The sequence below is a fragment of the Heterodontus francisci genome, chromosome 7 (genome assembly GCF_036365525.1).
Source record: "Heterodontus francisci isolate sHetFra1 chromosome 7, sHetFra1.hap1, whole genome shotgun sequence".
Taxonomy (NCBI): domain Eukaryota; kingdom Metazoa; phylum Chordata; class Chondrichthyes; order Heterodontiformes; family Heterodontidae; genus Heterodontus; species Heterodontus francisci.
The window spans coordinates 108368052-108391953 of record NC_090377.1 but is presented as its reverse complement, the minus strand read 5'-3'; the positions used below and the strand labels follow the sequence as shown (position 1 = coordinate 108391953).

Here is a 23902-nt window from a genome sequence, read left to right as displayed (position 1 = left end):
GTCGGGCTTGGCTCCAATGTGGTCCTGTCAGGTTCGGGTCAGGTTTTTTTCCCCTGACCTGAGCAGGCCTTAGCCCAAAGCTCTGCAAGCGTGACATGAAGGCCCTAAATGCTGACTATCTCACTTGGGAGTCACTAACTGGTGAAAGAGTGAAATGGCAACACATCCCGTGGACTGGTGTGCACTACCACCATGACCAGTTGCAACAGCAACTTGACAACAGGCTACAACATCAAAAACAACAACTCACAGCATCACTTGGCAGCTTCACATGCAGCACTTGTGGCAGAAACTGCATCTCAAGGATTGGCCTTCACAACCATCAACAAAGGTGCATCAAGTGTTGACACCCCACTTAAATGGATTGTTTGCTGCATGTCCATCATCTTTCATAGATGGAAGGATGCCAATCATTAGCTGTCTTGTTTCTTTTAGTATATGTGGATGCAATCCATTCAAGCAAGCGTTTTATCCTCTCGAAGTTTGACCAATTTGTCATTTTATGGCCTCTCTCTGTGGCGTAAACTTTCTTTGATTTTATGACACCAAACAGGCAATCAGCATAGATGTCAATGTGCCCAGTAGGACCCCTATTTCCTGGTTATTAATGAGGCAGCTCCCTGAAGCTGGCATCACATCGAGCCAACTTAGCCAGTCACCTGGAAGGACGATGTGAGTGCCAGTAAGGCAGCAGGAAGTCAGTCGGAAACACTATCTGTGGCTGCAGGGTCATCTTAGAACTGAGCACAATGGTGCATCCATCACGTGAATCCCAATTAACAGCAGCAACCTGTTACCACACTTATTCATAACACCTAGGCTGTACTTCAAAAGACCAACAGAATGATTTCACAAAGGTCCACCCCACTGACTGTCACCAAGGAGAAGTATCATAGTGCAAAACATTGATGTCACATACTCATAGAATCATAGAAATTTACAGCACAGAGGAGACCATTTGGCCGATGTGTCCTCACCAGCTGGCAAGTAGCCATCCACCCTAATTCCACTTCCCAGCTCTTGTAGGCTAATTGCATATCCAATTACTTTTTAAATGCTATTAGGGTTTCTGCCTCTAACCACCCTTTCAGGCAGTGAGGTCCAGATCCCCACCACCTTCTTGATGAAAACATTTCCCCTCAAATCCCCTCGAAACCACCATCCTCTTAACTTAAATCGATGCACCGTGGTTATGGACTCCTTAACCAAGGGAAATTGAGCCTTCCTATCCACTCTCTCCAGACCCCTCATAGTTTTACACACTTCAATTAGGTCTCCCCTCAGCCTCCTCTGTTCCAAAGAAAACAGCCCCCTCCCATCCAATCTTTCCTCATTGCTAAAATTCTCCAGTCCAGGCAGCATCCTCATAAATCTCCTCTCTACCCTCTCCAGTGCAATCACATCTTCCCAGTGCGGTGACCAGAACTGCACACAGTACTTCAGCTGTGGCCTAACCAGTGTTTTATACAGTTCCAGCATAATCTCTCTGCTCTTATATCCTATGCCTCGGATAATAAAGGCAAGTATCCCATTTACCTTCTTGATGACTTTATTGAACTGTCCAGCCACCTTCAGGGATCTGTGGGCACACTCTCCAAGGTCCCTCTATTCCTCTACACTTCTTAGTGTATCAACAACAACAACGTATATTTATACCTCTTAGCATCCTACCATTTATTGTGCATTTCCTTACCTTATTAGCCTCCCAAAAATGCATTACCTCACACTTCTCCTGATTGAACTCCATTCACAACTGGTCCACCCAACTGACTAGTCCATTGATACGTTCCTGCACTCTACAGCTTTATTCTTCATTATCAATCACACAGCCAATTCTTGTATCATCTGCAAACTTCTTCATCATACCCCTAATTCAAGTCCAAATCATTGATATACGCCACAAAAAGCATACGATCTGCTGTTGAGCCTTGCGGAAATCCACAGGAAATAGCTTCCAGTCACATAAATGTCCATCAATCATTATCATTTGCTTCCTGCCTCTGGGACAATCTTGGATCCAACTTGCCACTTTCCCTTGGATCCCATGGCTTTTACTTTCATGAACAGTCTGCCATGTGGGACCTTATCAAAAGCCTTGCTAACATCCATATAGACTACATCAAATGCACTAGCCTCATCGACCATCCTTGTTACCTCTTCGAAAAATACAATCATGTTAGTCAGACATGACTTTCCTTTAACAAATCTCTGTTGATTATCTTTGATTAATCTTTGTTTTTCTAAGTAAGGATTTATCCTGTCCCTCAGAATTTTTCCCAATAATTTTCCCGCCATTGAGGTTAGGCTGACTGGCCTGTAATTACTTGGTCTATCCCTTTCTCCATTTTTAAGCAATGGTACAACGTTAGCTCTCCTCCAGTCCTCAATGTACTGGTACAGAAATTAAATGGTAAAAATTTCTTCAAGTCTCAGCTCAACTGTTCCTTTGGCGAGGCACATTAGTATAGTAATCAACAGGTGCATGGTGATGTATTATAGTCAAGGTGCAGCAGATGGTAATGGATGGCCCATGTTGATCATGATATGATTGTAAATAATAAAACAGGACTGTTGGTGGAGAGCTCAGAATTCTCTCTTAAGTAAATGTTTTGTCACTTAGCGACTGCTAGGCAACCCTTCTGTGATGTAATCCATCTTCACCCATGTTTCCTTCCTCTTTCTCATCCAGATTTAGGAATTCCATTGGAATCCCCAAAGGAATTTTTGACACAAGGAAAGCATTTGTATAATAATGAATCTTCTATTGAAACTGCTTTCCATAACAATCAGGGACAGTAAGGAGCCTCTGATTTAATTTTCAATGCTTCCTGTAATATGCATACATGAGATGATGTGAGAAAACATGTGCTTGTGCAAACAGCATGAGATTATCAGGTAGAAATCCACTCGAGAAGGTGGTAGCTGGATAATGACCAGTTCAACTGGCAACGCAAGGTTAGGGGAAGAGTAAGGCGACGAACTGCCAAATTCCTGTCCAGAGAGAACACAAAAGGAACAAGCATCCAGTCTTACAGGTCTCTTGGAAAAAAATCTGCCAAAGGAAGCTGTAAGGGCCTCCGTCTATCAACATAAAGAAGGGCGACAACTAAGTTCGGAGAATACTTTGGTCTGACCAGAGAGTTACAGAGATAGTTCTTCAGGAGAAGGAGAAAATGATATGAGTTAAAGTAAGATTAAATGTATTGAATATAAAACAAAGCAGCTTAATAATTCTTTTATCTGGCTTCATCTCACTAAAGTGGTAACCCATTTCCCTTTTGGAAGAAAAGAGCAGCACAGGAACTCTCATGTACAAGGATCATTTGTTAAATTCATATGAACCAGAGGATTTTACTGTTACACATCCCATGTTACATATCTAGATCTTGGATAGCAAAAGTTAATTCCTGATTCCAAGGGTCATACGTCTGCTTATGAGAGGCATTGATGATGCTAATCGAAGAGAATATCTAAAGCAGTTCCAAAATCTGTAATAGATACATCTGGAACCTTCACAGGAACAGATTAAGCCTCATGTATCAGTTTATGTTAAACACACTTCTTCAGCTTCAGTGTTATCAGGAGTTAATGAAGAGTTTATTGTTTTCATGCTGTTTTTCTGCCGATTTGACTTTCTGCGCCTCTGATCTTTTACTTGTAGTGTATTTGATTAATGGCCTTGTAAGACATTCAGAGCCAGCCTAACCAAAATGGTTGTGGTAATTAGAGTTTAATTAGAACAGGACAAAGCAGTTAAGAAGTCAGATTGTGAACAGTTTTACCGTATAAGGCAATAGATACAATAATATGAGTTCCTCTCATATTGTTTTACAAAAGTGAAAGAGCCACAGTGATACAATTATTAATATTCTGTTTATTGTCTGATTTCACATTGACATCTGGTATGGAATATATCACATGATTTAGTTAATTGGCATATTTCTGAGTAGTAATGATATCAAGAACACCAGTGTAATAAACTATATTCTAACATACTAACAATTAAACTGTAACCTACTTCTAACTAAGTGTGAAACATAATGTTTTAAAATTAAACTCTTTAAGCCATCTGGAATTTTCTCCCTGTTTTTCACGTTTGCTTGTTATCTCCATCCACTCTTCAGTTTTCTTAAACTCTGTAATTAAATCAGCAAAATTAATTCATTGAGAATCTGCAGTAGTTTTATCTGAATACTAGATAACCATGGCCATGTGAGCCGCATGGAAGATGGCAGGATCCCCAAAGACACATTGTACAGTGAGCTCGCCACTGGTATCAGACCCACCGGCCGTCCATGTCTCCGCTTCAAAGACGTCTGCAAACGCGATATGAAGTCCTGTGACATTGATCACAAGTCGTAGGAGTCAGTTGCCAGCATTCGCCAGCGCTGGCGGGCAGCCATAAAGGCGGGGCTAAAGTGTGGCGAGTCGAAGAGACTTAGCAGTTGGCAGGAAAAAAGGCAGAAGCGCAAGGGGAGAGCCAACTGTGTAACAGCCCCGACAAACAAATTTTTTTGCAGCACCTGTGGAATAGCCTGTCACTCTACAATTGGCCTTTATAGCCACTCCAGGCACTGCTCCACACACCACTGACCACCTCCAGGCGCTTACCCATTGTCTCTCGAGCGAAGGAGGCCAAAGAAAATTTCTAAGAAGTTTTTGGTGATCAATATTCAGTTAGTGAGTGAGCTGAAAAATCTCTTCTCGGTAAAATCAAAGTGTCTTTGTCTTGCATACATGTGTAGAAAGTGGCTGTTGTTGGAAAAGATGTGTACTTACCTTGGGGTATTTATGGTGACACCATTGAGTTAATTGTTTAATTCTGGAAGTGTCTGTCATGATGATAACTCAGTGTTATGTCGACTTGAATATTAGATACTGTGCAGTGCTTTCTGTACTAGTTAGGAGGTCATCAGGCCCAGATGTTAAAGGTCAGATAGCACATGTTAAAGGACAGTATCTGGAGAGCAAAGATCGCTGAATAATGTCTGTGAATCAAGTTACGCCTCAGTTTTATAAAGTATCATTATTGGAGGATCCAACAATGGCAACGCGGACTAAAATATTGAATTAGGTTGCAGTTAGGTATGGCTTTTGGTGGACTAGAATCTGCTGGGAATAGAGGTGTAAATCAGTTTGATCCCAATGGTGATGCCAGTGTAGTAAGTGTGCGATGGGGCACATGGATGGAGGAGTTTGACGATTATGCGGACAACAGGGGCCTGTTTCACGATGGGGCGAGGTTGGCGCAGAGAGCACAACAGAAAGCTTTGTTGCTCTACAATGCTCGGGCATCAGTGAGGGAGACATTTAAAACACTTAATGACACAGGAGAATGGGATGATTATGACAAGGCCATGGATGCATTAAACAATTGTGTGGTGAAGATGAATGCAACATTTCAGTGGCATGTTTTCCAACAAATGAAGCAGACAGATGGGGAAACTTGCACAATTTGTCACCAGATTGCACCGAGCATCTAAAGGATGTTTGTTTTTTTGGGGTTTTTTTTGTTTTCCTCCCACCATTTCTATCTTAATCCCTTTACTTTGCATTTGGCAGTTGTTGTCCTGTCATTTGCACTTCACCCAGACACATCTTTTGTTTCTTTACTTGGTTTTGTGCCATCGAGAGAATCTAAACATTTCCACTTGATATTCAACAATATTACCATGGCAGAATTCCCCACCACCTCCAACCTATGGGTCACCATTGACCGCAAACTTAACTGGACCAGCACATAAATACTGTGGTTACAAGAGCAGATTTGAGGCTGGGAATTATGCAGCCAGTAACCCAGTTCCTGACTCCCCAAAGCCTTTCCACCACTTTCAAGGTATAAGTCAGGAGTGTGAAGGAATACTCTCTACTTGCCTGGATGAATGCAGCTCCAACAATACTGAAGAAGCGCTACACCAGTCAGGTCAAAGCAGCCCACTTGATTGTCACCCCATCCACCACATTAAACATTCATGTTCTCCGCCATCAGCACACAGTGGCAGCAGTGTGTACCATCTACAAGATGCACTGCAGCAACTCACCGAGCCTCCTTCTACAGCATCTTCCAAACACATGACCTTAAAGACCTGGACAAATAAGGGCAGTTGGTCTGTGGGAACACCACCACCTGCAAGTTGCCTCCGAGTTAGAGACCATACTGACATGGATATATATCACCATTCCTTCACTGTGACTGAGTCAATATCTAGAACTCCCTCCCTAACAGCACTGTGCATGTACCTACACCACGTGGACTCCAGCGGTTCAAGAAGGTGACATACCACTAACTTCACAAGCGGAATTAGGGATGGGCAATAACTGCTCGCCTTGCCAGTGCTGCCCACATCCCATGAACGAATGAAAAAAACAGGTAGACGAATTCATGCTTATTGTGCTCTCGATAGACCACACTTTGAGTACTGTGACCATTTCTGGTGAGAGGCAAAAGAGAAACATTAAAATCCTGGAGGCAGTTCAGAAAGTGAGTCTGATCTGTGGTGTCAGAGAACTGAGTTATAAAGAAAGACTTTGTGTTTTTCAGCTTTGAAAGGCAGCATATGAGAGGTGACCGTAGAGAGATATACAAGATCAAAATAATAGAAAAACCAAACCCAAAATGTTACTGCCAACAAAACCACACAATAGACCATGTCAAAGCTTAAAGATAAGTTAGTAGGTTAAATAGGAGGTTGAATGAAAGGGGGATAAAGGGATATGGGAACTGGGCAAGCACCTGGGATTGGGATATTGCTCGTGTGGGGATAAATATCATTGCAGACCAGTTTTAATGTTATGTATACAGTGACCACAGAAATGAGACAAAAATAAAATGTGACAAATAATCTCTGGTGGTATTTACTAAATCTGTATTTTACTCTCTCCAGTTCCTTCTGATAAGCAAGGGGGTGAAAGGTTATCGGGGGCAGGTGGAAATGTGGAGTAATCAGTTTAGCCCTGAACTAATTGAATGGCAGAGCAGGCTCGAAGGGCCGAGTGGCCTACTCCTGCTCCTAACTCGCATGTATGTTCTGTCTTGGTGATTTGTAAGTGTAGATCCCCCTCCAGAACGAAAGCCATATATTCCTCTCTTGTACATGTTGTACCTGTTGTAATTCCATCGTCGTCTGTTGTTCCATCTTCGGCCCCAACGACGCCTCCACCATCTTCCTCCTCTTCTTGAACCATGCTTCTTCCTGCAATGCCTATACCATCCCCTTCTGCCGTATCTCTAAATTAAAATGTATCATTTATATCTTCAGTCCAGAGAAAACAAGGTTTTTTATACAGAGATTTCTAGAACAGAATATCTGAAGAACCCGCCTCTACTAACCAATCAGGTCTAACTTGCAGTCAAACTTGCAATTGTCCAGTTTTAGGCTTCAGTGACATATCTTCCAAAGACAGGTTTAAATCTGCCTCAGGTGTTAGTGTGCCAGCTCAGCTCAGTAATACAGCACCTTCCTTGGAGACAAATGATCATGGGATCAATCTCCACTGCAGGATTGGAGTACATAATCTAGTTTCAGGGCAGCACTGGGGGATTGCTGTATGGTCAGTGGTGCAAATCTTTAGATGAGATGTCAAACAGAGACCATCTGCTCATGTAGGTGAACATACAAGATCCCACAATGTTACCCAAAGAAGAGTAGGGAGCTCTCCTGGCTAACACCTGCTCCCTCAACCAGCACCACCAAAGACAGATTAATTGCTCACTGATATCACATGCTATTTATGAGACCTCACTATGAGCAAGATGCTTGCTGTATTTGCTGAAAGAAATAGTGTGCATTGTGGGTTTAAGCAGTCACAGTCACTGGGTTTGAAAAGATACCAAGTGCTGTCATCAGTGATCTGATTATGGAGTCACTGTGCCAGCTTTATATAAGAATCCACCCTTTTTCTCTCTGAGAAAAGGGGCTGAGGTTTCCAAACCCTCTCGACGCTGCCAGGTCCTCATATGCAGTGAGCAGCTAATTGCAAAATTATGGGTGCACTGCCTATCCGTTGGCATTAACACAGGAATTTTGCAGGCGTCTCACCAATAATTTTCTGGCAAGCCACTTATGGCATGTTCTGCCCTACCAGTGATCAGTGGACTCAAATAGCTCCACCCTCTGTTTCCTGCTTTCCAAAGGACTTGTTTAGGAATTTCTGAAATGGAATAACCAACAAGTTAAGCTGAAATTTATGCAGAACTTCCTGTTGACGATTTAAGTTTGGATTCTCTGAGATTATTATGAGCAATCGCCAGAATGTAAAATAAGCGTGAAATAAGTGGATTATCAAAGTAAACAATTGGAGCACCAGGCAAGTGCTAAACTCATGCCAAAGTCCTTCTTTAACAATGAAAATTAAAGTTTGAAGCTCCCAAACAACCTTTTATGCACATTTGGCATAACATGTTTCAGAAAATGTACTCATGAAGTGTTTTAATGATTCATGGAATTCTTAATGCAAATCATTCGAGTACAATGAAGATGCATTTATGGAGACAGAAAATGCATTGTAGATATCAATGGGCAAAAAATTAAAATAAATTTAAGAAAGACATCATGAAAAAAACTAAATATAAGTTTGGATCCTGGTATGCTTCAATGTTAGGCTTAAATGTATAGCCCATTCAGAACAGGTGCGAATTCAAGAAATTTGTATGAGCTTCAGTTTTCTCTGGCGGCAGAACTATATTGTAGGAAGTGTGAAATTATCCATTATGGTCGGAAGAATGGAAAAGCAGGATATTTTTTGAAAGGGAAGAGACTAGTAAATGTTGGGATTCAGAGGATTCAGGGCATCATTGTACATGAATCACAGAGAGTTAACATGCAGGTTCAGCAAGCAATTAGGAAGGCAATTAGGTAGGTTGCCTTCATTGCAGGAGGGTTGGTGTATAAGAGTAAGGAAGTCTTAGGCCAATTGTGCAGGGCATTGGTGAGACCACACCTGGAGTACTGTGTACAGTTTTGGTCTCCTTACCAAGGAAAGGATATACTTGCCTTTAGAGTGTGTAATGAAGGTTCACTCGATGAAAGAGCTGTCTTCTAAAGAGAGTTTCAGTGGAGTAGACCTACTATACTCTGGAGTTTAGAAGAATGAGATGTGATGTCAGCAAGACATATACAATTCTTCGAGGGCTTAACAGGGTATCTCCCCTGGCTGGAGATTCAAGAACCAGGGGTCATAGTTTCAGGATAAGGGATAATTAGGACTGGGAAGAGGAGAATTTTCTTCACTCAGAGAGTTGAGAATTCTCTACCCTAGACAGCTGTGGATGCTCAATTGATGAGTATATTCAAGGCTGAGTTTGATGGATTTTTGAGTATTAAGGAAATCAAGGGTTGTGAAGATTGGGTGCGAAAGTGAAATTGAGTAGAAGATCAGCCATGATCTTACTGAATGGCAGAGTAGGAGCGAGGGGTATTATGCCTTATTTCCTGCTTGTATTCTTTATGTTCTTATGTTAGTGAGTGGCAGACAGTTTCAGCAGAGGTTGGACAGAATCAGTGCAATTTAGAGGCAGCATAAAATAAGACATAGCAATTTCCACGATTTTTTGCACTGAAAATCAGCCGTACTTAAACTGTTAAAACTAAAACGGGTTTTCAGAACTTTGAAGGTCATAACTTCATTTAGCTATAATTTTTTTTAAAATCTATGATTTACCTTCCAACTGCATCGTCCTGATGATTCGTTGCTTTCTGATGATGATTCACTGCTTTCTGATGACGATGACAACGGTGGTAATTTCTTTTTTGTTGTTCTTGTTGTTGGTGTTGGTGTTGACATTTGTGTTGATGTTGGTGTTGCAGTTGATGTTGGTGTTGGTGTTGATGTTTGTGTTGATGTTGGTGTTGCAGTTGATGTTGGTGTTGCAGTTGATGTTGGTGTTGGTGTTGGTGTTGATGTTTGTGTTGATGTTGGTGTTGGTGTTGATGTTTGTGTTGATGTTGGTGTTGCAGTTGATGTTGGTGTTGGTGTTGATGTTTGTGTTGATGTTGGTGTTGGTGTTGATGTTTGTGTTGATGTTGGTGTTGCAGTTGATGTTGGTGTTGGTGTTGATGTTTGTGTTGATGTTGGTGTTGCAGTTGATGTTTGTGTTGGTGTTGGTGTTGATGTTTGTGTTGATGTTGGTGTTGGTGTTGATGTTTGTGTTTGTGTTGATGTTGGTGTTGCAGTTGTTGATAATGTTAGTGTTGGAGTTATCGATGATGTCGGTGCTGGAGTCGACGATGCTGATGTTGATGTTGGAGTCGATGATCTTTGTGTTGGAGTTATCGATGATGTTAGAGTCGATGATGTCAGTGCTGGAGTCGATGATGTTGGTGCTGGAGTCGATGATGTTGGTGCTGGAGTCGATGATGTTGGTGCCGGGGTCGATGATGTTGGTGCCGGGGTCGATGATGTTGGTGCGGGGGTCGATGATGTTGGTGCTGGAGTCGATGATGTTGGTGCTGGAGTCGATGATGTTGGTGCCGGGGTCGATGATGTTGGTGCGGGGGTCAATGATGTTGGTGCTGGAGTCGATGATGTTGGTGCTGGAGTCGATGATGTTGGTGCCGGGGTCGATGATGTTGGTGCGGGGGTCGATGATGTTGGTGCTGGAGTCGATGATGTTGGTGCTGGAGTCGATGATGTTGGTGCCGGGGTCGATGATGTTGGTGCGGGGGTCAATGATGTTGGTGCTGGAGTCGATGATGTTGGTGCTGTCGTTCCCAAGGTTATGTTCCTGCATTCTATTTCAACACTCGTGACCATGTCCCCGTCAAGCATGACCCAACTCATGCAAGTAGCAATTTCCTACAGATATAGAGGGTGGTATTGTAATTCAGTAACTGCTCCAAAATAGAACGGATTTTATAATAGTGAATCACCATCAAAAGTGGAATATTGAACTAACGGTCACTTGCATGAGTGCCAGGACACTGTAAACATCAAGGGGGTTTATTAACACAGGATATTGTTTTATCATCAGGTAACTGTTACATTGCATATCAATGGAAGGGACAGCTGGACTGCCCAAAGACAAATTGTAGATGAGAGTCGGGACTTTATCTCATGCCATATTTCCCAACATTAACATTTTAACAGCACTGGGCGTCAGGAATGCTGTTGCCTTCTGATATCCAGCATTACTAAATCAGTGGAAGGGGAAGCATCAAAAATGAAAGAGCTGGCTTCCTCAATGGAACTGATCACTGAACCGATCTGACTGGATCAGAAAAGTGAGGCCACTGAGAGAGCAGGTTTGGGAATGCAAATCAGAAAATCCTGAAGCTCTGTCGCAAAAGAAGAGTTTTAACATTTTCTGAAAAGTGCCTTTGCAGCATCATAGCCCCTGTTTCTCACACCAAAGAGATTGAACCCTTTACCCTTACTGCCAAACCATAGACAGTGAGCCCACTTCTCTTACTATCATAGCATGGACTATGTACTCCTCCCCTTACTGTCTCACCATAGACTGTATACCTCTTTATTGAAAGGGGGTTGGAGTACACGAATAAAGATGTCTTGCTACAATTGTACAGTGTTTTGATGAGATGATGAGAGGCTGAGTTAATTAGGCCTAAATTCGCTGGAGTTTAGAAGAATAACAGGTGATCTCATTGAAATTTACAAGATTCTAAAGGCACTGAACAGGAGAGACACTAAGATTTGTTTCCACCAGCTAGGAAATCTAAAATATGGGGGCACAGTCACAGGATAAGGGGGGAATCATTTCGGACTGAGATGAGGAGAAATTTCTTCACTCAAAGGGATGTGAATCTTTGGAATTCTCTGCTTGAGAGGGTAGCGGATGTAACATCGTTGAATATATTTAAGGCTGGGATAGGGATATGGGGAGTGGACGCGAATGTGCAGTTGAAGCCAAAGATCAGCTATGATCATATTAAATGGCAGAGCAGGCTCAATGGGCCGTATGGCCTACTTCTGCTCCTATTTCTTATGATCTTAGGTTCTGATGATGTGTACCCTTCCCCTTGCTGTCACACCATAGACTTTGTACCCCTCCCCTTACTGTCACACCATAAACTGTGTACCTCTCCCCTTACTCTCACACCATACAGCCATAGAGTCATATGGTCATAGATTTATACAGCTCAGAAACAGGCCCTTCGGCCCATCGTGTCTGTACCAACCATCAAAAACCTAACTATTCTAATCCCATTTTCCAGAACTTGGCCAGTAGCCTTGTATGCTACGGCATTTCAAGTGCTCATCTAAATACTTCTTAATGTTGTGAGGGTTCCTGCCTCTACCTCAGACAGTGCATTCCACTTGCAACCACCCTCTGAGTGAAAAAGTTTTTCCTCAAAACCCCTCTAAACCTCCTGCCCCTTACCTTAAATCTATGCCCCCAGGTTTCCCTGCTAAGGGAAGAAGTTTCTTCAAATCTAACTGATCAATGCCCCTCATAATTTTGTATACCTCAATCAGGTTTCCCCTCAGCCTTCTCTGCTCCAAGGAAAACAACCCTAGCCATATCGGTCTCTCTTCATAGCTGAAATGCTCTAGCCCTGGCAACATCCTGGTGAATCTCCTCTGCATCCTCTCCAGGACAATCACATCCTTCCTATAGTGTGGTGCTCAGAACTGTACACAGTACTCCAGCTGTAGCCTAACTAGCGTTTTCTACAGCTCCATCATAAACTCCCTGTTTTTATATTCTATGCCTTGGCTAATAAAGACAAGCATCCCATATGCCTTCCTAACCATTTTATCTACCTGTGCTGCTGCCTTCAGTGATCCATGGACAAGTACACCAAGGTCCCTCTGACCCTCTGTACTAGCTAGTGTTCTACCATCCATTGTATATTCCCTTACCTTGTTAGTCCTCCCAAAATGCATCACCTCACACTGCTCAGGATTAAATTCCATTTACCACTGCTCCGCCCATCTTACCAGCCCATCTATATCGTCCTGTAATCTAAGGCTTTCCTACTTACTATTTACAGCACCACCAATTTTCGTGTCATCTGCAAACTTACTAATCATACCTCCTATATTCAGGTTCAAATCATTAATATACACTACAAACAGCAAGGGTCCCAGTACCGATCCCTGTGGTACACCACTGGTCACAGGCTTCCACTTGCAAAAACAACCCTCGACCATTACCCTCTGCCTCCTGCCACTAAGCCAATTTTGGATCCAATTTGCCAAATTGCCCTTGATCCCATGGGCTCTTACCTTCTTAACCAATCTCCCGCGTGGGGCTTATCAAAAACCTTACTGACGTTCATGCAGACTACATCAACTGCTTGACCCTTATCTACACACCTAGCCACCACCTCGAAAAATTCAGTCAAGTTACTTAGACACGATCTTCCCCTGACAAAGCCGTGCTGACTATCCCTGATTAATCCCTGCCTCTCCAAGTGGAGATTAATCCTGTCCCTCAGAATTCTTTCCAATAGTTTCCCTACCACTGATGTTAGACTCACTGGCCTGTAATTACATGGTTTATCCCTGCTACCATTCTTGAATAATGGTACCAGATTCACTGTCCTCCAATCCTCTGGTGCCTCTCCTGTGGCCAGAGAGGATTTGAAAATTTGTGCTAGAGCCCCTGCTATCTCCTCCCTTGCCTCACTTAACAGCCTTGGATACATCTCATCTGGGCCTGAGGATTTATCCACTTTTAAGCCCGCTAAAACAGCTCATACTTCCTCCCCTTCAATGCTAATATGTTCAAGTATATCAGAATCCCCGTCCCTGATCTCAACAACGACATCATCCTTCTCCATAGTGAAGACAGATGAAAGGTATTCATTTAAAACCTCACCTATGTCCTCCGGCTCCACATACAGATTGCCACTTTGGTACCTAATGGGCCCTACTCTTTCCCTGGTGATCCTCTTGCCCTTAATAAACTTATTAAATGCCTTGGGATTTTCCTTTATCTTCCCTGCCAGTGTTTTTTCATGTCCCCTCTTCGCTCTCCTAATTACTTTTTTTAGTACCCCCCCCAACATTTTCTACACTCTTCTAGTTCCTCCACTGTTTTCAGTGCTCTGAATCTGCCATAAGCCTCCTTATTTTTCCTGGTCCAATCCTCAATATCTCTTGAGATCCAGGGTTCCCTGTTGGTCCTACCCTTCACTGTAAAGGGTACATGTTGGCTCTGAACCCTCACTATTTCCTCTTTGAATGACTCCCACTGATCTGATGTCGACTTTCCTACAAGTAGCTGCTCCCCGTCCACTTTGGCCAGATCCTGTTTTATCATATTGAAATCATCCTTCCCCCAATTCAGTACCTTTATTTCTGGTCCATCTTTTTCCTTAACTGCCTTAAATCTTACAGAGTTATGGTCACTATCCCCGAAATGCTCACCCACTGACACTTCTATCACTTGTCCGGCTTCATTCCCTAGGATTAGGTCCAGTACCGCCCCTTCTCTAGTAAGGCTTTCTACGTACTGGCTCAAAAAGCTCTCCTGTATGCATTTTAAGAATTCTGCCCCCATTTAAGCCTTTTGCACTAAGACTATCCCAGTTGATATTAGGGAAGTTGAAATTGCCTACTATTATTACCCTATTATTTTTACACCTCTCTGAGATTTGCCTACATATCTGCTCCTCTATCTCTCCCAGACTGTTTGGAGGCCTGTAGTAGGTTCCCAACCAAGTGATTGCCCCCTTTTTGTTTTTAAGTTCTTCCCAAAAGGCCTCATTTGAGGAACCTTCTAAGATAATCAGTCACTCAGAATCACAGAATTGTTTCAGCACAGAAGGAGGCCAATTGGCTCATCGTGTCTACACCCGCTCTCCAAATGAGCAATTCACTTAGTCCTATTTCCCTGCCTTCTTCCCGTAACCCTGCGCTCAAAAGCACTTAATATTCAGTGAGCAGAAATGAACACCTCACTGTTGAGGCTTCTCTGTGGGATATTACATCAGTATTTTATGTTTTATAATCACTGCACGATAACAGGGAACATATTTCAAATGAATCATTCATTGATAGGGTGCAGGAAGTTTTAATGAGGAAAGCACACTCTGCCCATGTTGCGCTGTTTTATGCAAGTTCAAAGGTAAAATTGCAGCATTCTTTTACAAAGTAAAATCGTTCTCAGTTTGATGGGTTCAGCCCACTTGTAATGGTTTACTTTCTGGTGAATAATTTCCTAAATCAAATGAAACAAGATGTAGCCCCCTTTCTGGACTACTGCCCCTGAACCTCTTGTCAAGCATTTGGGGCTTCTATATGTTGGATAATGTTGAAAGTCTTGAGGATAACAGCCAACCTGTTTGTGTTTACCCCAAACTGTGCTCCTTAAATCCCTTTCTTTACCTCTTGCTCAGGCAGATTCTTACAGTTAGAGTTACAATGTTCTGTTTCACTCTGAGCTGAACTTCAAACTCCGGGATCATTAGCCATTGAGGACTTCATACATCTCCAGTGTTAAAATACAGCTCTGCCTGATGGTCAAATTAGATGATCTAAGGTGGGTCAGGCGATCGAAACCTGCGCAAACAGGGATACTGTTTATGTAGCATCCCTGTAATTGGGTATTAGATTTTGGGTGTAAGTTAGTGATTGGTTTAGTAAGGCCCAATATTTTTTGAATTATTGTAAGGATATAAAAAGGGGAGCGTGTGTGTCTGTGCATTTGTGTGTGTATGTGTGTGAGTTTGCATCTCTGTGTGTGCAAGCTACAATTGCTTAGCATTTGGGTATGCCTATGCACGCTATGTAAGACTGTGTACTCTGATGAACAATAAACGCTTGAAAATGATGACTTTTCATGGCCTTTTTAAACACAGGGCAAAGTCGAATTAAGAACTAGGTCATCTGCAAATTTTGAAATTGTTCCCTGTAGCCCCAAAGACCAAGTCATTAATGTATATCAAAACAGCAGTGATCCAAGTACTGAGCCCTAGGGAACACCTCTGTATACCTCCCTCCGGTCTGAAAAAAATGACCATTCACCACAACTCTGTTGTTGTTTGGCGCACTGACCTCTACTCGAAACCTCCTCCTATCTCCCCCGGACCATGACTTCACCACTGAACATTGAGCTATGATTTTCAAGTCTGTCACTGACCTCATCTCCTCTGAAGATCTCCTTTCCAGGGCCCCATAGTCCTCAAAACATGCACAGTCTGCATCTACCTAATTTCCAATTGGATTGCCATGGTAGATTCATCATTTCAGCCTGTTCCTGCCCCACTAAACTGATTTTTTCCTACCGACTGTATTTTTTCTCCTCTTGTCCAGTCTCTTCCCAGCTACATCCTTGATTCTTCCAATGCCCTCTGCCACTTTAACAGTTTCCAGTTTCCTCGCCCTAACTATCTCCTTTCCATCATGGACATCAAAACACTTTAGTCTCCATAACCCACGAAGACAGTCTACAGGCTCTCTATTTCTTCCTTGAATAGAGGGCCATCCACCACCACCCTCCACTGCCTGGCTGAACTTATTCTCACATTGAACAATTTTCCCTTCAACTCCACTCACTTCCTCCAAATAAAATATGTAGCTATGGGAACCCACTTGGGTCCCAGCTATGCCTGCCTTTTTGTGGGATATTTTCCAGTCTTACTGAGGCCTCCTCCCTCACTTCTTTTCCAGTACATTGATGACTATATCGGTGCCTCTTCCTGCTCTCGCCCAGAACTGGATAATTTCATGGATTTTGTTTCCCATTGACTCTTCCCTTCCCTTCCTCAACTTCTCTGTCTCCATTTCTGGGGATAGACTATGAACCAATATTCACTATGAGGCAACAGACTCCCACAGCTACCTCAACTAGATTTCACTGCCTGTGACTAGACTCCACTTCCTGTGAGGATTCTACTCCATTCTCCTAGTTTCTCCATCTCCATTGTATCCGTTCTGATGATGCAACCTTCCATACCAGCGCTTCCAATATCTCTCCCTTTTTCCTCAACCAAGGATTCCCCTCCACTATGGTTGGCAGGGTTCTCGATTGTTTCTGTCCTTTTTTTCTCCCTTCTGCTCTCATCCCTTGCCCTCCCTCCCAGAACCATGATAGCATTCCCCTTGTCCTCACCTTCCACCCACCAACCTCCACATTCAGTAAATGCTCCTCTGACATTTGTGCCACCTCCAGCTTGATGCTGATAGCTATGAAGAAGGATGATATGGTCAAAGAATCATCAAATGAGCTCATATGGGTTGAACAAAAGAACAAACAAGGGATGATCACACTACTGGGAGTGTACTATAGACCCCCAAACAAGCAGAAGGAAATAAAAGAGCAAATATGTCGGCAAATCTCTGAGAAGTGCAAAAACAATAGGGCAGTAACAGTGGGGAATTTCAACTACCATAATATTAACTGCGATTAAATCAGTATGAAAGGCACAAAGGGACAGAATTCTTAAAATGCATTCAGGAGAACTTTTTCAGTCCAGCAAGCCCAACAAGAGAGAGGACGGTTCTGGACATAGTTCTAGGGAATGAAGCTGGAGAAGGTTATGGAGAAGGACCAAGATAAACCAGGAATAAAAGTCCTCAATTGGAGAAAAGCTAATTTTGCTATGTTGAGATACGATTTAGCTAAAGTGGACTGTAAACAGCGACATGAACGTAAATCAGTGCCAGATCAGTGGGAGGCATTCAAGGAAGAGACAGTGAGGGTTCAGAGCAAATATGTTCCCTTTAAGGAAAAGGGTTGGACTAACAAATCCAGAACCCACTGAATGTCAAGGGGCTTAAAGGACAGGATAGAGAAAAAAAGGGAAGCTTATGACAGATACCGAGAGCTCAATACTGCAGAAAACCTAGAGGAGTATAGAAAGTGCAGGGGTGAAATTAAAAAGACGATTAGGAAAGCAAAGAAATGGCATGACAAGATTTTGGCAAGGAATACCCAAAGATTTATAATAAACACATAAAGAGCAAGAGACTAACTAAAGAAAGAGTAGGGCCTATTAGGGGCCAAAAAGGTAGCCTGTGAGTGGAGGTAGAGGGCGATGGTATGGTTCACAAAAGAGAGGGATGATACAGACATTGCAATCAGGGAGGAGGAGTGTGAAATATTAGATGAAATTAACATAGTCTGAGAAGAAGTATTCAAGGGTTTAAATCTTTGAAAGTGGTTAAATCCACAGGCCCAGATAAAATGTATCCCAGGCTATTAAGGCGTGCAAAAAAAGAAATAGCAGAGGCTCTGACCATCATTTTCCAATCCTCTCTGGCTACAGGTGTGGTACCAGAGGACTGGAGGACAGCTAATGTTGTTCCACTGTTTAAAAAGGGAGAAAGGAATAGACCGAGTAATTACAAGCCAGTCAGCCTAACTTGGGTGGTGGGAAAATTATTGGAAAAAATTCTGAGGGACAGGATAAATCTTCGTTAAAAAAAAGATACGTATTAATCAAATAGAGTCATCATGGAATTGATAAGGGAACGTTAAGTCTGACGAAGATGATTGAACTTGTTGAGGAGGTAACAAGGATGGTCGATGAGGGTAATGCATTTGTTGTAGTCAATATGGATTGTAGCAAGACTTTGATAAGGTCCCACATGGCAGACTGGTCAAGAAAGTAAAGGCTTGTGGGATCCAAGGCAAAGTGGCAAGTTGAATCTAAAATTGGCTCAGAGGCAGGGAGTAAAGAGTAATGTTTGATGGGCATTTTTGTGACTGGAAGGCTGTTTCCAGTGGATTTCCACAGGGCTCAGGACTAGGCCCCTTGCTTTTTTTGGTACATATCAATAATTTGAATGTAGAGGGTATAATTAAGAAGTTTGCAGATGATACAAAAATTGACTGTGTGGTTGACAATGAAGAGGAAAGCTGTAGTCTGCAGGAAGATATCAATGGACGAGTCAGGTGGGTGGAACAGTGGCAAATGGAGTTCAATACGGAGAACTGTGAGGTAATGTATTTTGGAAAGGCTAACAAGGCAAAGGAATACACAATAAATGGTAGGCTACTGAGAAGTGTAGTGGAACAGAGGGACCTTGGTGTGCATATCCACAGATCCCTGAAGGTGGCTGGACAGGTAGGTAAGGTAGTCAAGAAGGCATATGGGATATTTGTCTTAATTAGATGAGGCATAGAATATAAGAGCTGGAAGGTTATACTGGAACTGCATAAAACATTGGTTAGGCCATAGCTGTAGCACTGCATACATTTCTGGTCACCACGCTATAGGAATAATGTGATTGCACTTGAGAGGGTACAGAGGAGATTTACGAGGAGGTTGCCTGGACAGGAGAATTTTAGTTATGAAGAAAGATTGAATTGGGTTGTTTTCTTTGGAACAGAGGAGGCTGAGGGAAGCCCTAATTAAAGTGCATAAAATTATGAGGGGTCTAGAGAGAGTGGATAGGAAGGGCCTATCTCCCTGGTTGAGGTGTCCATAACCTCGGGGCACAGATTTAGAGTAAGAAGTAGGAGGTTTAGAGGAGATTTGAGGGGCAATATTTTCACCCAGACGGTGGTGGGGATCTGGAACTCACTGCCTGAAAGGATGGTAGAGGCAGAAAACCTCATAATATTTCAAAAATACTTGTAAATGCACTTGAGGTGCTGTAACCTACAGGGCTATGGGAGAGCTGGAAAGTGGGATTAGGCTAATGGCTCCTTGTCATGATGACATGATGGGCCAAATGGCCTCCTTTCATGCTGTAAATTTCTATGATTCCACAAAACACATCTTCTCCTCCCCTCCCCTTTCAGCATTCCGAAGGGACCACTCCCTCCGCGACACGCTGGTCCACTCCTCAATCATCCCTATCCCCGTCCCCTTCTCATGGCACATTCACAAGCAACACCTATCTTTTTACCTCCTCCCTTCTCACCATCCAAGGTCTCAATCTCTCCTTCCATATGAAACAGCGATTCACTTGTACTTCTTTCAATTTAGTGTACTGTATTCACTGCTCACGATGTGGTCTCCTCTACACTGGGGAGACCAAACACATATTGGGTGATCACTTTGCTGAACACCTCCTCCCAGTCTGCAAACATGACCTCGAGCTTCCACTCGTCTGTCATTTTAATTCTACACTGCAGTCCCACTCTAACCTCTCTGTCCTCGGCCTCCTACACTGTTCCAATGAAGCTCAATGTAAGCTCGAGGAACAGAACCTCATCTTTTGATTAGGCACTTTACAGCTTTCCGGACTAAACACTGAGTTCAACAATTTCAAATCATAAACTCATTCATGCTCCCATTTTTTGGGCTGCAGCTGGTGGTGACGATTCTTCTTTAATCATTTACAGCTCCTCTAGACCTCTCTTCTGTTTCTTTACTTGTCTGATTCCCACATCCTTTTGCCATTCACCGTAATCCCTTTTGTCATTTAATTTCTCCCACCTTCTACCCTATTAGAAATGTTCCCTGTGGCTCTGGCCTCCCCCCACCCCACCCCACTTTTCCCTGTGTCTGTATTTTCTTAAAACGTTTTTTACTCATTCATGGGATGTGAGTGCCGCTGACAATGCTGGACACGAAGGGCCGAATGGCCTCTTTCTGTGCTGTAACCATTCTACGATTCTATGGCCGGGAATTTACTGGCCGCGGGGTTATGAGCTGGGAGGCAGCTAGGCTGGTAAAATTCCAGGGTGCGACATCGGGATAGCTCCCTGATGCAGTCATGCTGCTGGGAATGTTTTCCAGCGGCAGCTGCATGCCGGAACCGCTGCCCGCCCAATGGCGGCAGGCAGACTATTTGAATATTTAAAGGCTCAATTAAGTGCCTCCCCCCGGGCCACTGGTGGAGTGGCCATGCCGCCACGTGAGGAGGTCACCCGTTGCTTGGAGGCAGCCTTTCAGTGCCTTCTGATGAGCATTGGAGCCAGAGGCTCCATGTCCTGAAGAGAGGCAGCTGCCAGGGAAGACCGTCCTGGTGGACCCAAACATGTCCGTCCCAGTGGACCCTCTGATCAGTGGGTCCTACCACCCTTGGCCACCTAATATTTTTAATTTAAATTGCCTTCTCAAGGGTGCCTCCATGTTGAGGCCTTCCCATGTTCTCCGGTCTGCCTCAGCAGTGCCTAGCTCTACCATTGGCACCACTGAGACTCCAGAGCTGTCAGCCCTCTGATTGGACGAGCAGCATCATCATCCTACCCACCATCCTTAATGGGATAGCGGGTCCAGCAGCAGCCAATTAAGAGGTCACCTCCAGGAAAATTGCCAGTGTGGTCGGGCTGCCCGCCCATGCAATCATGGGACACACGTATGTTCCCGAAGTCGGAACATTACCCTTCCGATAACCTTCTACCAAATGGTTCTATGATTTATTGCCCATCCCTAATTGCCCTTGAGAAGGTGGCAGTGAGCCGCCTTCTTGAACTGCTGGTGTCCCTGTGGTACAGGTACAGCCACAGTGATGTTAGGGAGAGAGTTCCAGGATTTTTACCCAGCGACAGTGAAGGAGCGACTATATATTTCAAAGTCAGGATAGTGAATGATTTGAACGGGAACTTGCAGGTGGTGGTGTTCCCATGTGTCTGCTGTCCTTGTCCTTCTAGGTGGTAAAGGTCATGGGTTAATTTGCTGTTGCAGAAGCCTTGGCAAGTTGCAGCAGTGCATCTTGTAGAAGGTATAAACTGCAGTCACGGTGGAGAAAGTGAACATTTGAGGTGGTGGACAGGGTACCAATCAAGCGAGCTCCTTTATCTTGGATGGTGTCAAGCTTCTTGAGTTTTGTTGCAGCTGCACTCATCCAGGCAAGTGGAGAGTATTGCATCACACTTCTGATTTATGCCTAGTGGATGATGGAAAGGCTTTGGGAAATCAGGGGGTGAGTCACACGTTGCAGAGTTCCCAGCCTCTGACCTTCTCTTGTAGCCATAGTATTTATGCAGCTGTGCAGTTAAGTTTCTGGTCAATGGTAACCCCCGAGGATGTTGGTGACTTAGATGAAGAGACTGTGACTGTGACTTTGCTCACGATACAAAGCTAGTTGGGAATGTTCAATATTCAGTCCATTAACACCCTATTTGTACTAATGCTTTGTCTTTCAACACACCATTAACATATTGTTTGCCTTTGCTCCATGACCTCTTGGTCAGCTATGTGGCCTTGGCCAATCTACACGTTCTCCTTTGTTATCTCTTGTTCCACCCCCGGCTCACTTGCTTATAACCTTTGACATTTCTAATATTTGCTAGTTCCGAAGAAGGGTCACTGACCCGAAACGTTAACTCTGCTTCTCTTTCCACAGATGCTGCCAGACCTGCTGAGCGGTTCCAGCATTTCTTGTTTTTATTTCAGATTTCCAGCATCCGCAGTATTTTGCTTTTATTACAATGGAAGATAGTCACTGGCGAGGCCTACTGCATCAAAACCAGTGTTATAGTTTATTGTATAACTGCCCTGTCACTGATCCAAGCTTGTTCCATGCTGACAGTATAGCCATGCAAAACTATCCTTCTAATGCTGAGACATAGATGGGTGCTTTATTGATTTCTGCAGTATGGGAACCAGTGAGAAATATCAGCCGACAGAGGACTAAACTTCAAATGTTCCTTGGTAACTCATTGTGCCATTTTACTGTCACAATAAAGCTTTCAGTGGAAACATAGAAACAAAGAAAATAGGAGCAGGAGTAGGCCATTCAGCCCTTCGAGCTTGCACTGTCATTCAATACCATCATGGCTGATCATCCAAACTCTGTAACCTGTTCCCACTTTCTCCCCGTATCCCTTGATCCCATTAGCCCGAAGAACTATATCTAACTCTTTCTTGAATATATTCAATGATTTGGCCTCAACTGCTTTCTGTGGTAGAGAATTCCACAGGTTCACCACTCTCTGGGTGAAGAAATCTCTCCTCATCTCAGTCCTAATCGGCTTACCCCTTGTCCTTAGACTGTGACCCCTGGTTCTGGAATCCCCCGCCATCAGAAACACCCTTCCTGCATCTGGTCTGTCCAGTCCTGTTAGTATTTTGTAGGTTTCTATGAGATCCCCTCTCATTCTTCTAAACTCTAGCGAATACAAGCCTAATCGAACCCAATCTCTCTTCATACATCAGTCCCAGGAATCAGTCTGGTGAACCTTCACTGCTCTCCCTCCATGGCAAGAACATGCTTCCTCAGCTAAGGGGACCAAAACTGCACACAATATTCCAGATGTGGTCTCACCAAAGCCTTGTATAATTTCAGAAAGGATTCATTATAACAGAGAAGCAAACAGTAATCATTGTAATACTCACAGCATCTGGGCTAGTTAGCAGTGTACAATTTGCCGGATCGATTCCAGAATCTTTGCGACACATAGTTTCCTGGACATCAATAATTAAATTCACCCGGAACTGACGTTCTCCTAAATTAGTAACCTAACCAACGGAAAAATGAAGGGTGTTTGAGATAATACTTATAAATAATGATATAGTGCCAGACAGAAATCTTCTTAGTTTCCTGTACATTATTACACTCCTGTGAAACACTTTGGGAGATTTTACTTTGTTAAAGGTGCTATCCAAATTTAAATTGTTGTATTGTGATCAGTTAGTAGAAGTATGTACAAAGTTATTGTGGTGATTATTTGGTTTGTGTAAGTTCTACACTGAGCAGACTGATTCATTGGTGATTTATTAAGATATTCACATGAACAGTAACACGAGTTGATCTTTGCTGGTGCTGGACCTGAAGGAATGCAGTAATATAGTGGTCATGTTACTGGACTAGTAATCTAGGGGCCTGAACTAACAATCAAGTGATATGGGTACAAATTTCACCATAGAGTATGGGGAAATTAAGTTATTTAGTTAAATGAATGTGGAAGGAAAAAGCGAGTATCAGTCATGGTGACCATGAAAATACTGGATTGTTGTAAAAGTCCATCTGGGTCATTTGTGTCCTTTTATGAAGACAATTTGCTGTCCTTACCCAGTCTAGCCTGCATGTGACTCCAGATCCACAGTAATGTAGAATCAAAATGGTCACAGCATAGAAGGAGGCCATTCAGCCCATT

The 23902-nt window shown here is 43.2% G+C and overlaps 1 protein-coding gene across 2 annotated transcripts; it reads right to left on the bottom strand.

The window, feature by feature from the left end:
- Positions 1–3854: 3854 nt before the first annotated feature.
- LOC137371762 (mucin-2-like) lies at positions 3855–23227 on the bottom strand. 2 transcript variants are annotated; one of them, XM_068034614.1, is made up of 4 exons: positions 23142–23221; positions 9661–10794; positions 7104–7228; positions 3855–4136 (listed from the first exon to the last, which is right to left on the bottom strand). In XM_068034614.1, the coding sequence occupies exons 1-4, from the start codon at positions 23202–23204 to the stop codon at positions 4130–4132; spliced, it is 1329 nt and encodes a 442-aa protein (XP_067890715.1). In that variant the 5' UTR covers positions 23205–23221; the 3' UTR covers positions 3855–4129. The 2 variants fall into 2 exon arrangements, with proteins under 2 accessions (XP_067890715.1, XP_067890716.1); XM_068034615.1 differs by lacking the exon at positions 3855–4136 and having other exon boundaries at positions 7142–7228; positions 23142–23227.
- Between the last annotated feature and the right edge of the window lie 675 nt (positions 23228–23902).

Coding starts and splice junctions, on each gene's coding strand:
- LOC137371762 (XM_068034614.1), bottom strand. CDS start 23,204: ATGTGTCGCAAAGATTCTGGAATCGATCCGGCAAATTGTACACTGCTA. Junction 10,795..23,141: donor TGCTAACTAGCCCAGATGCT/GTGAGTATTACA, acceptor CTATATCTGTAG/GAAATTGCTACTTGCATGAG. Junction 7,229..9,660: donor CAGGACGATGCAGTTGGAAG/GTAAATCATAGA, acceptor ATTTTAATTTAG/AGATACGGCAGAAGGGGATG.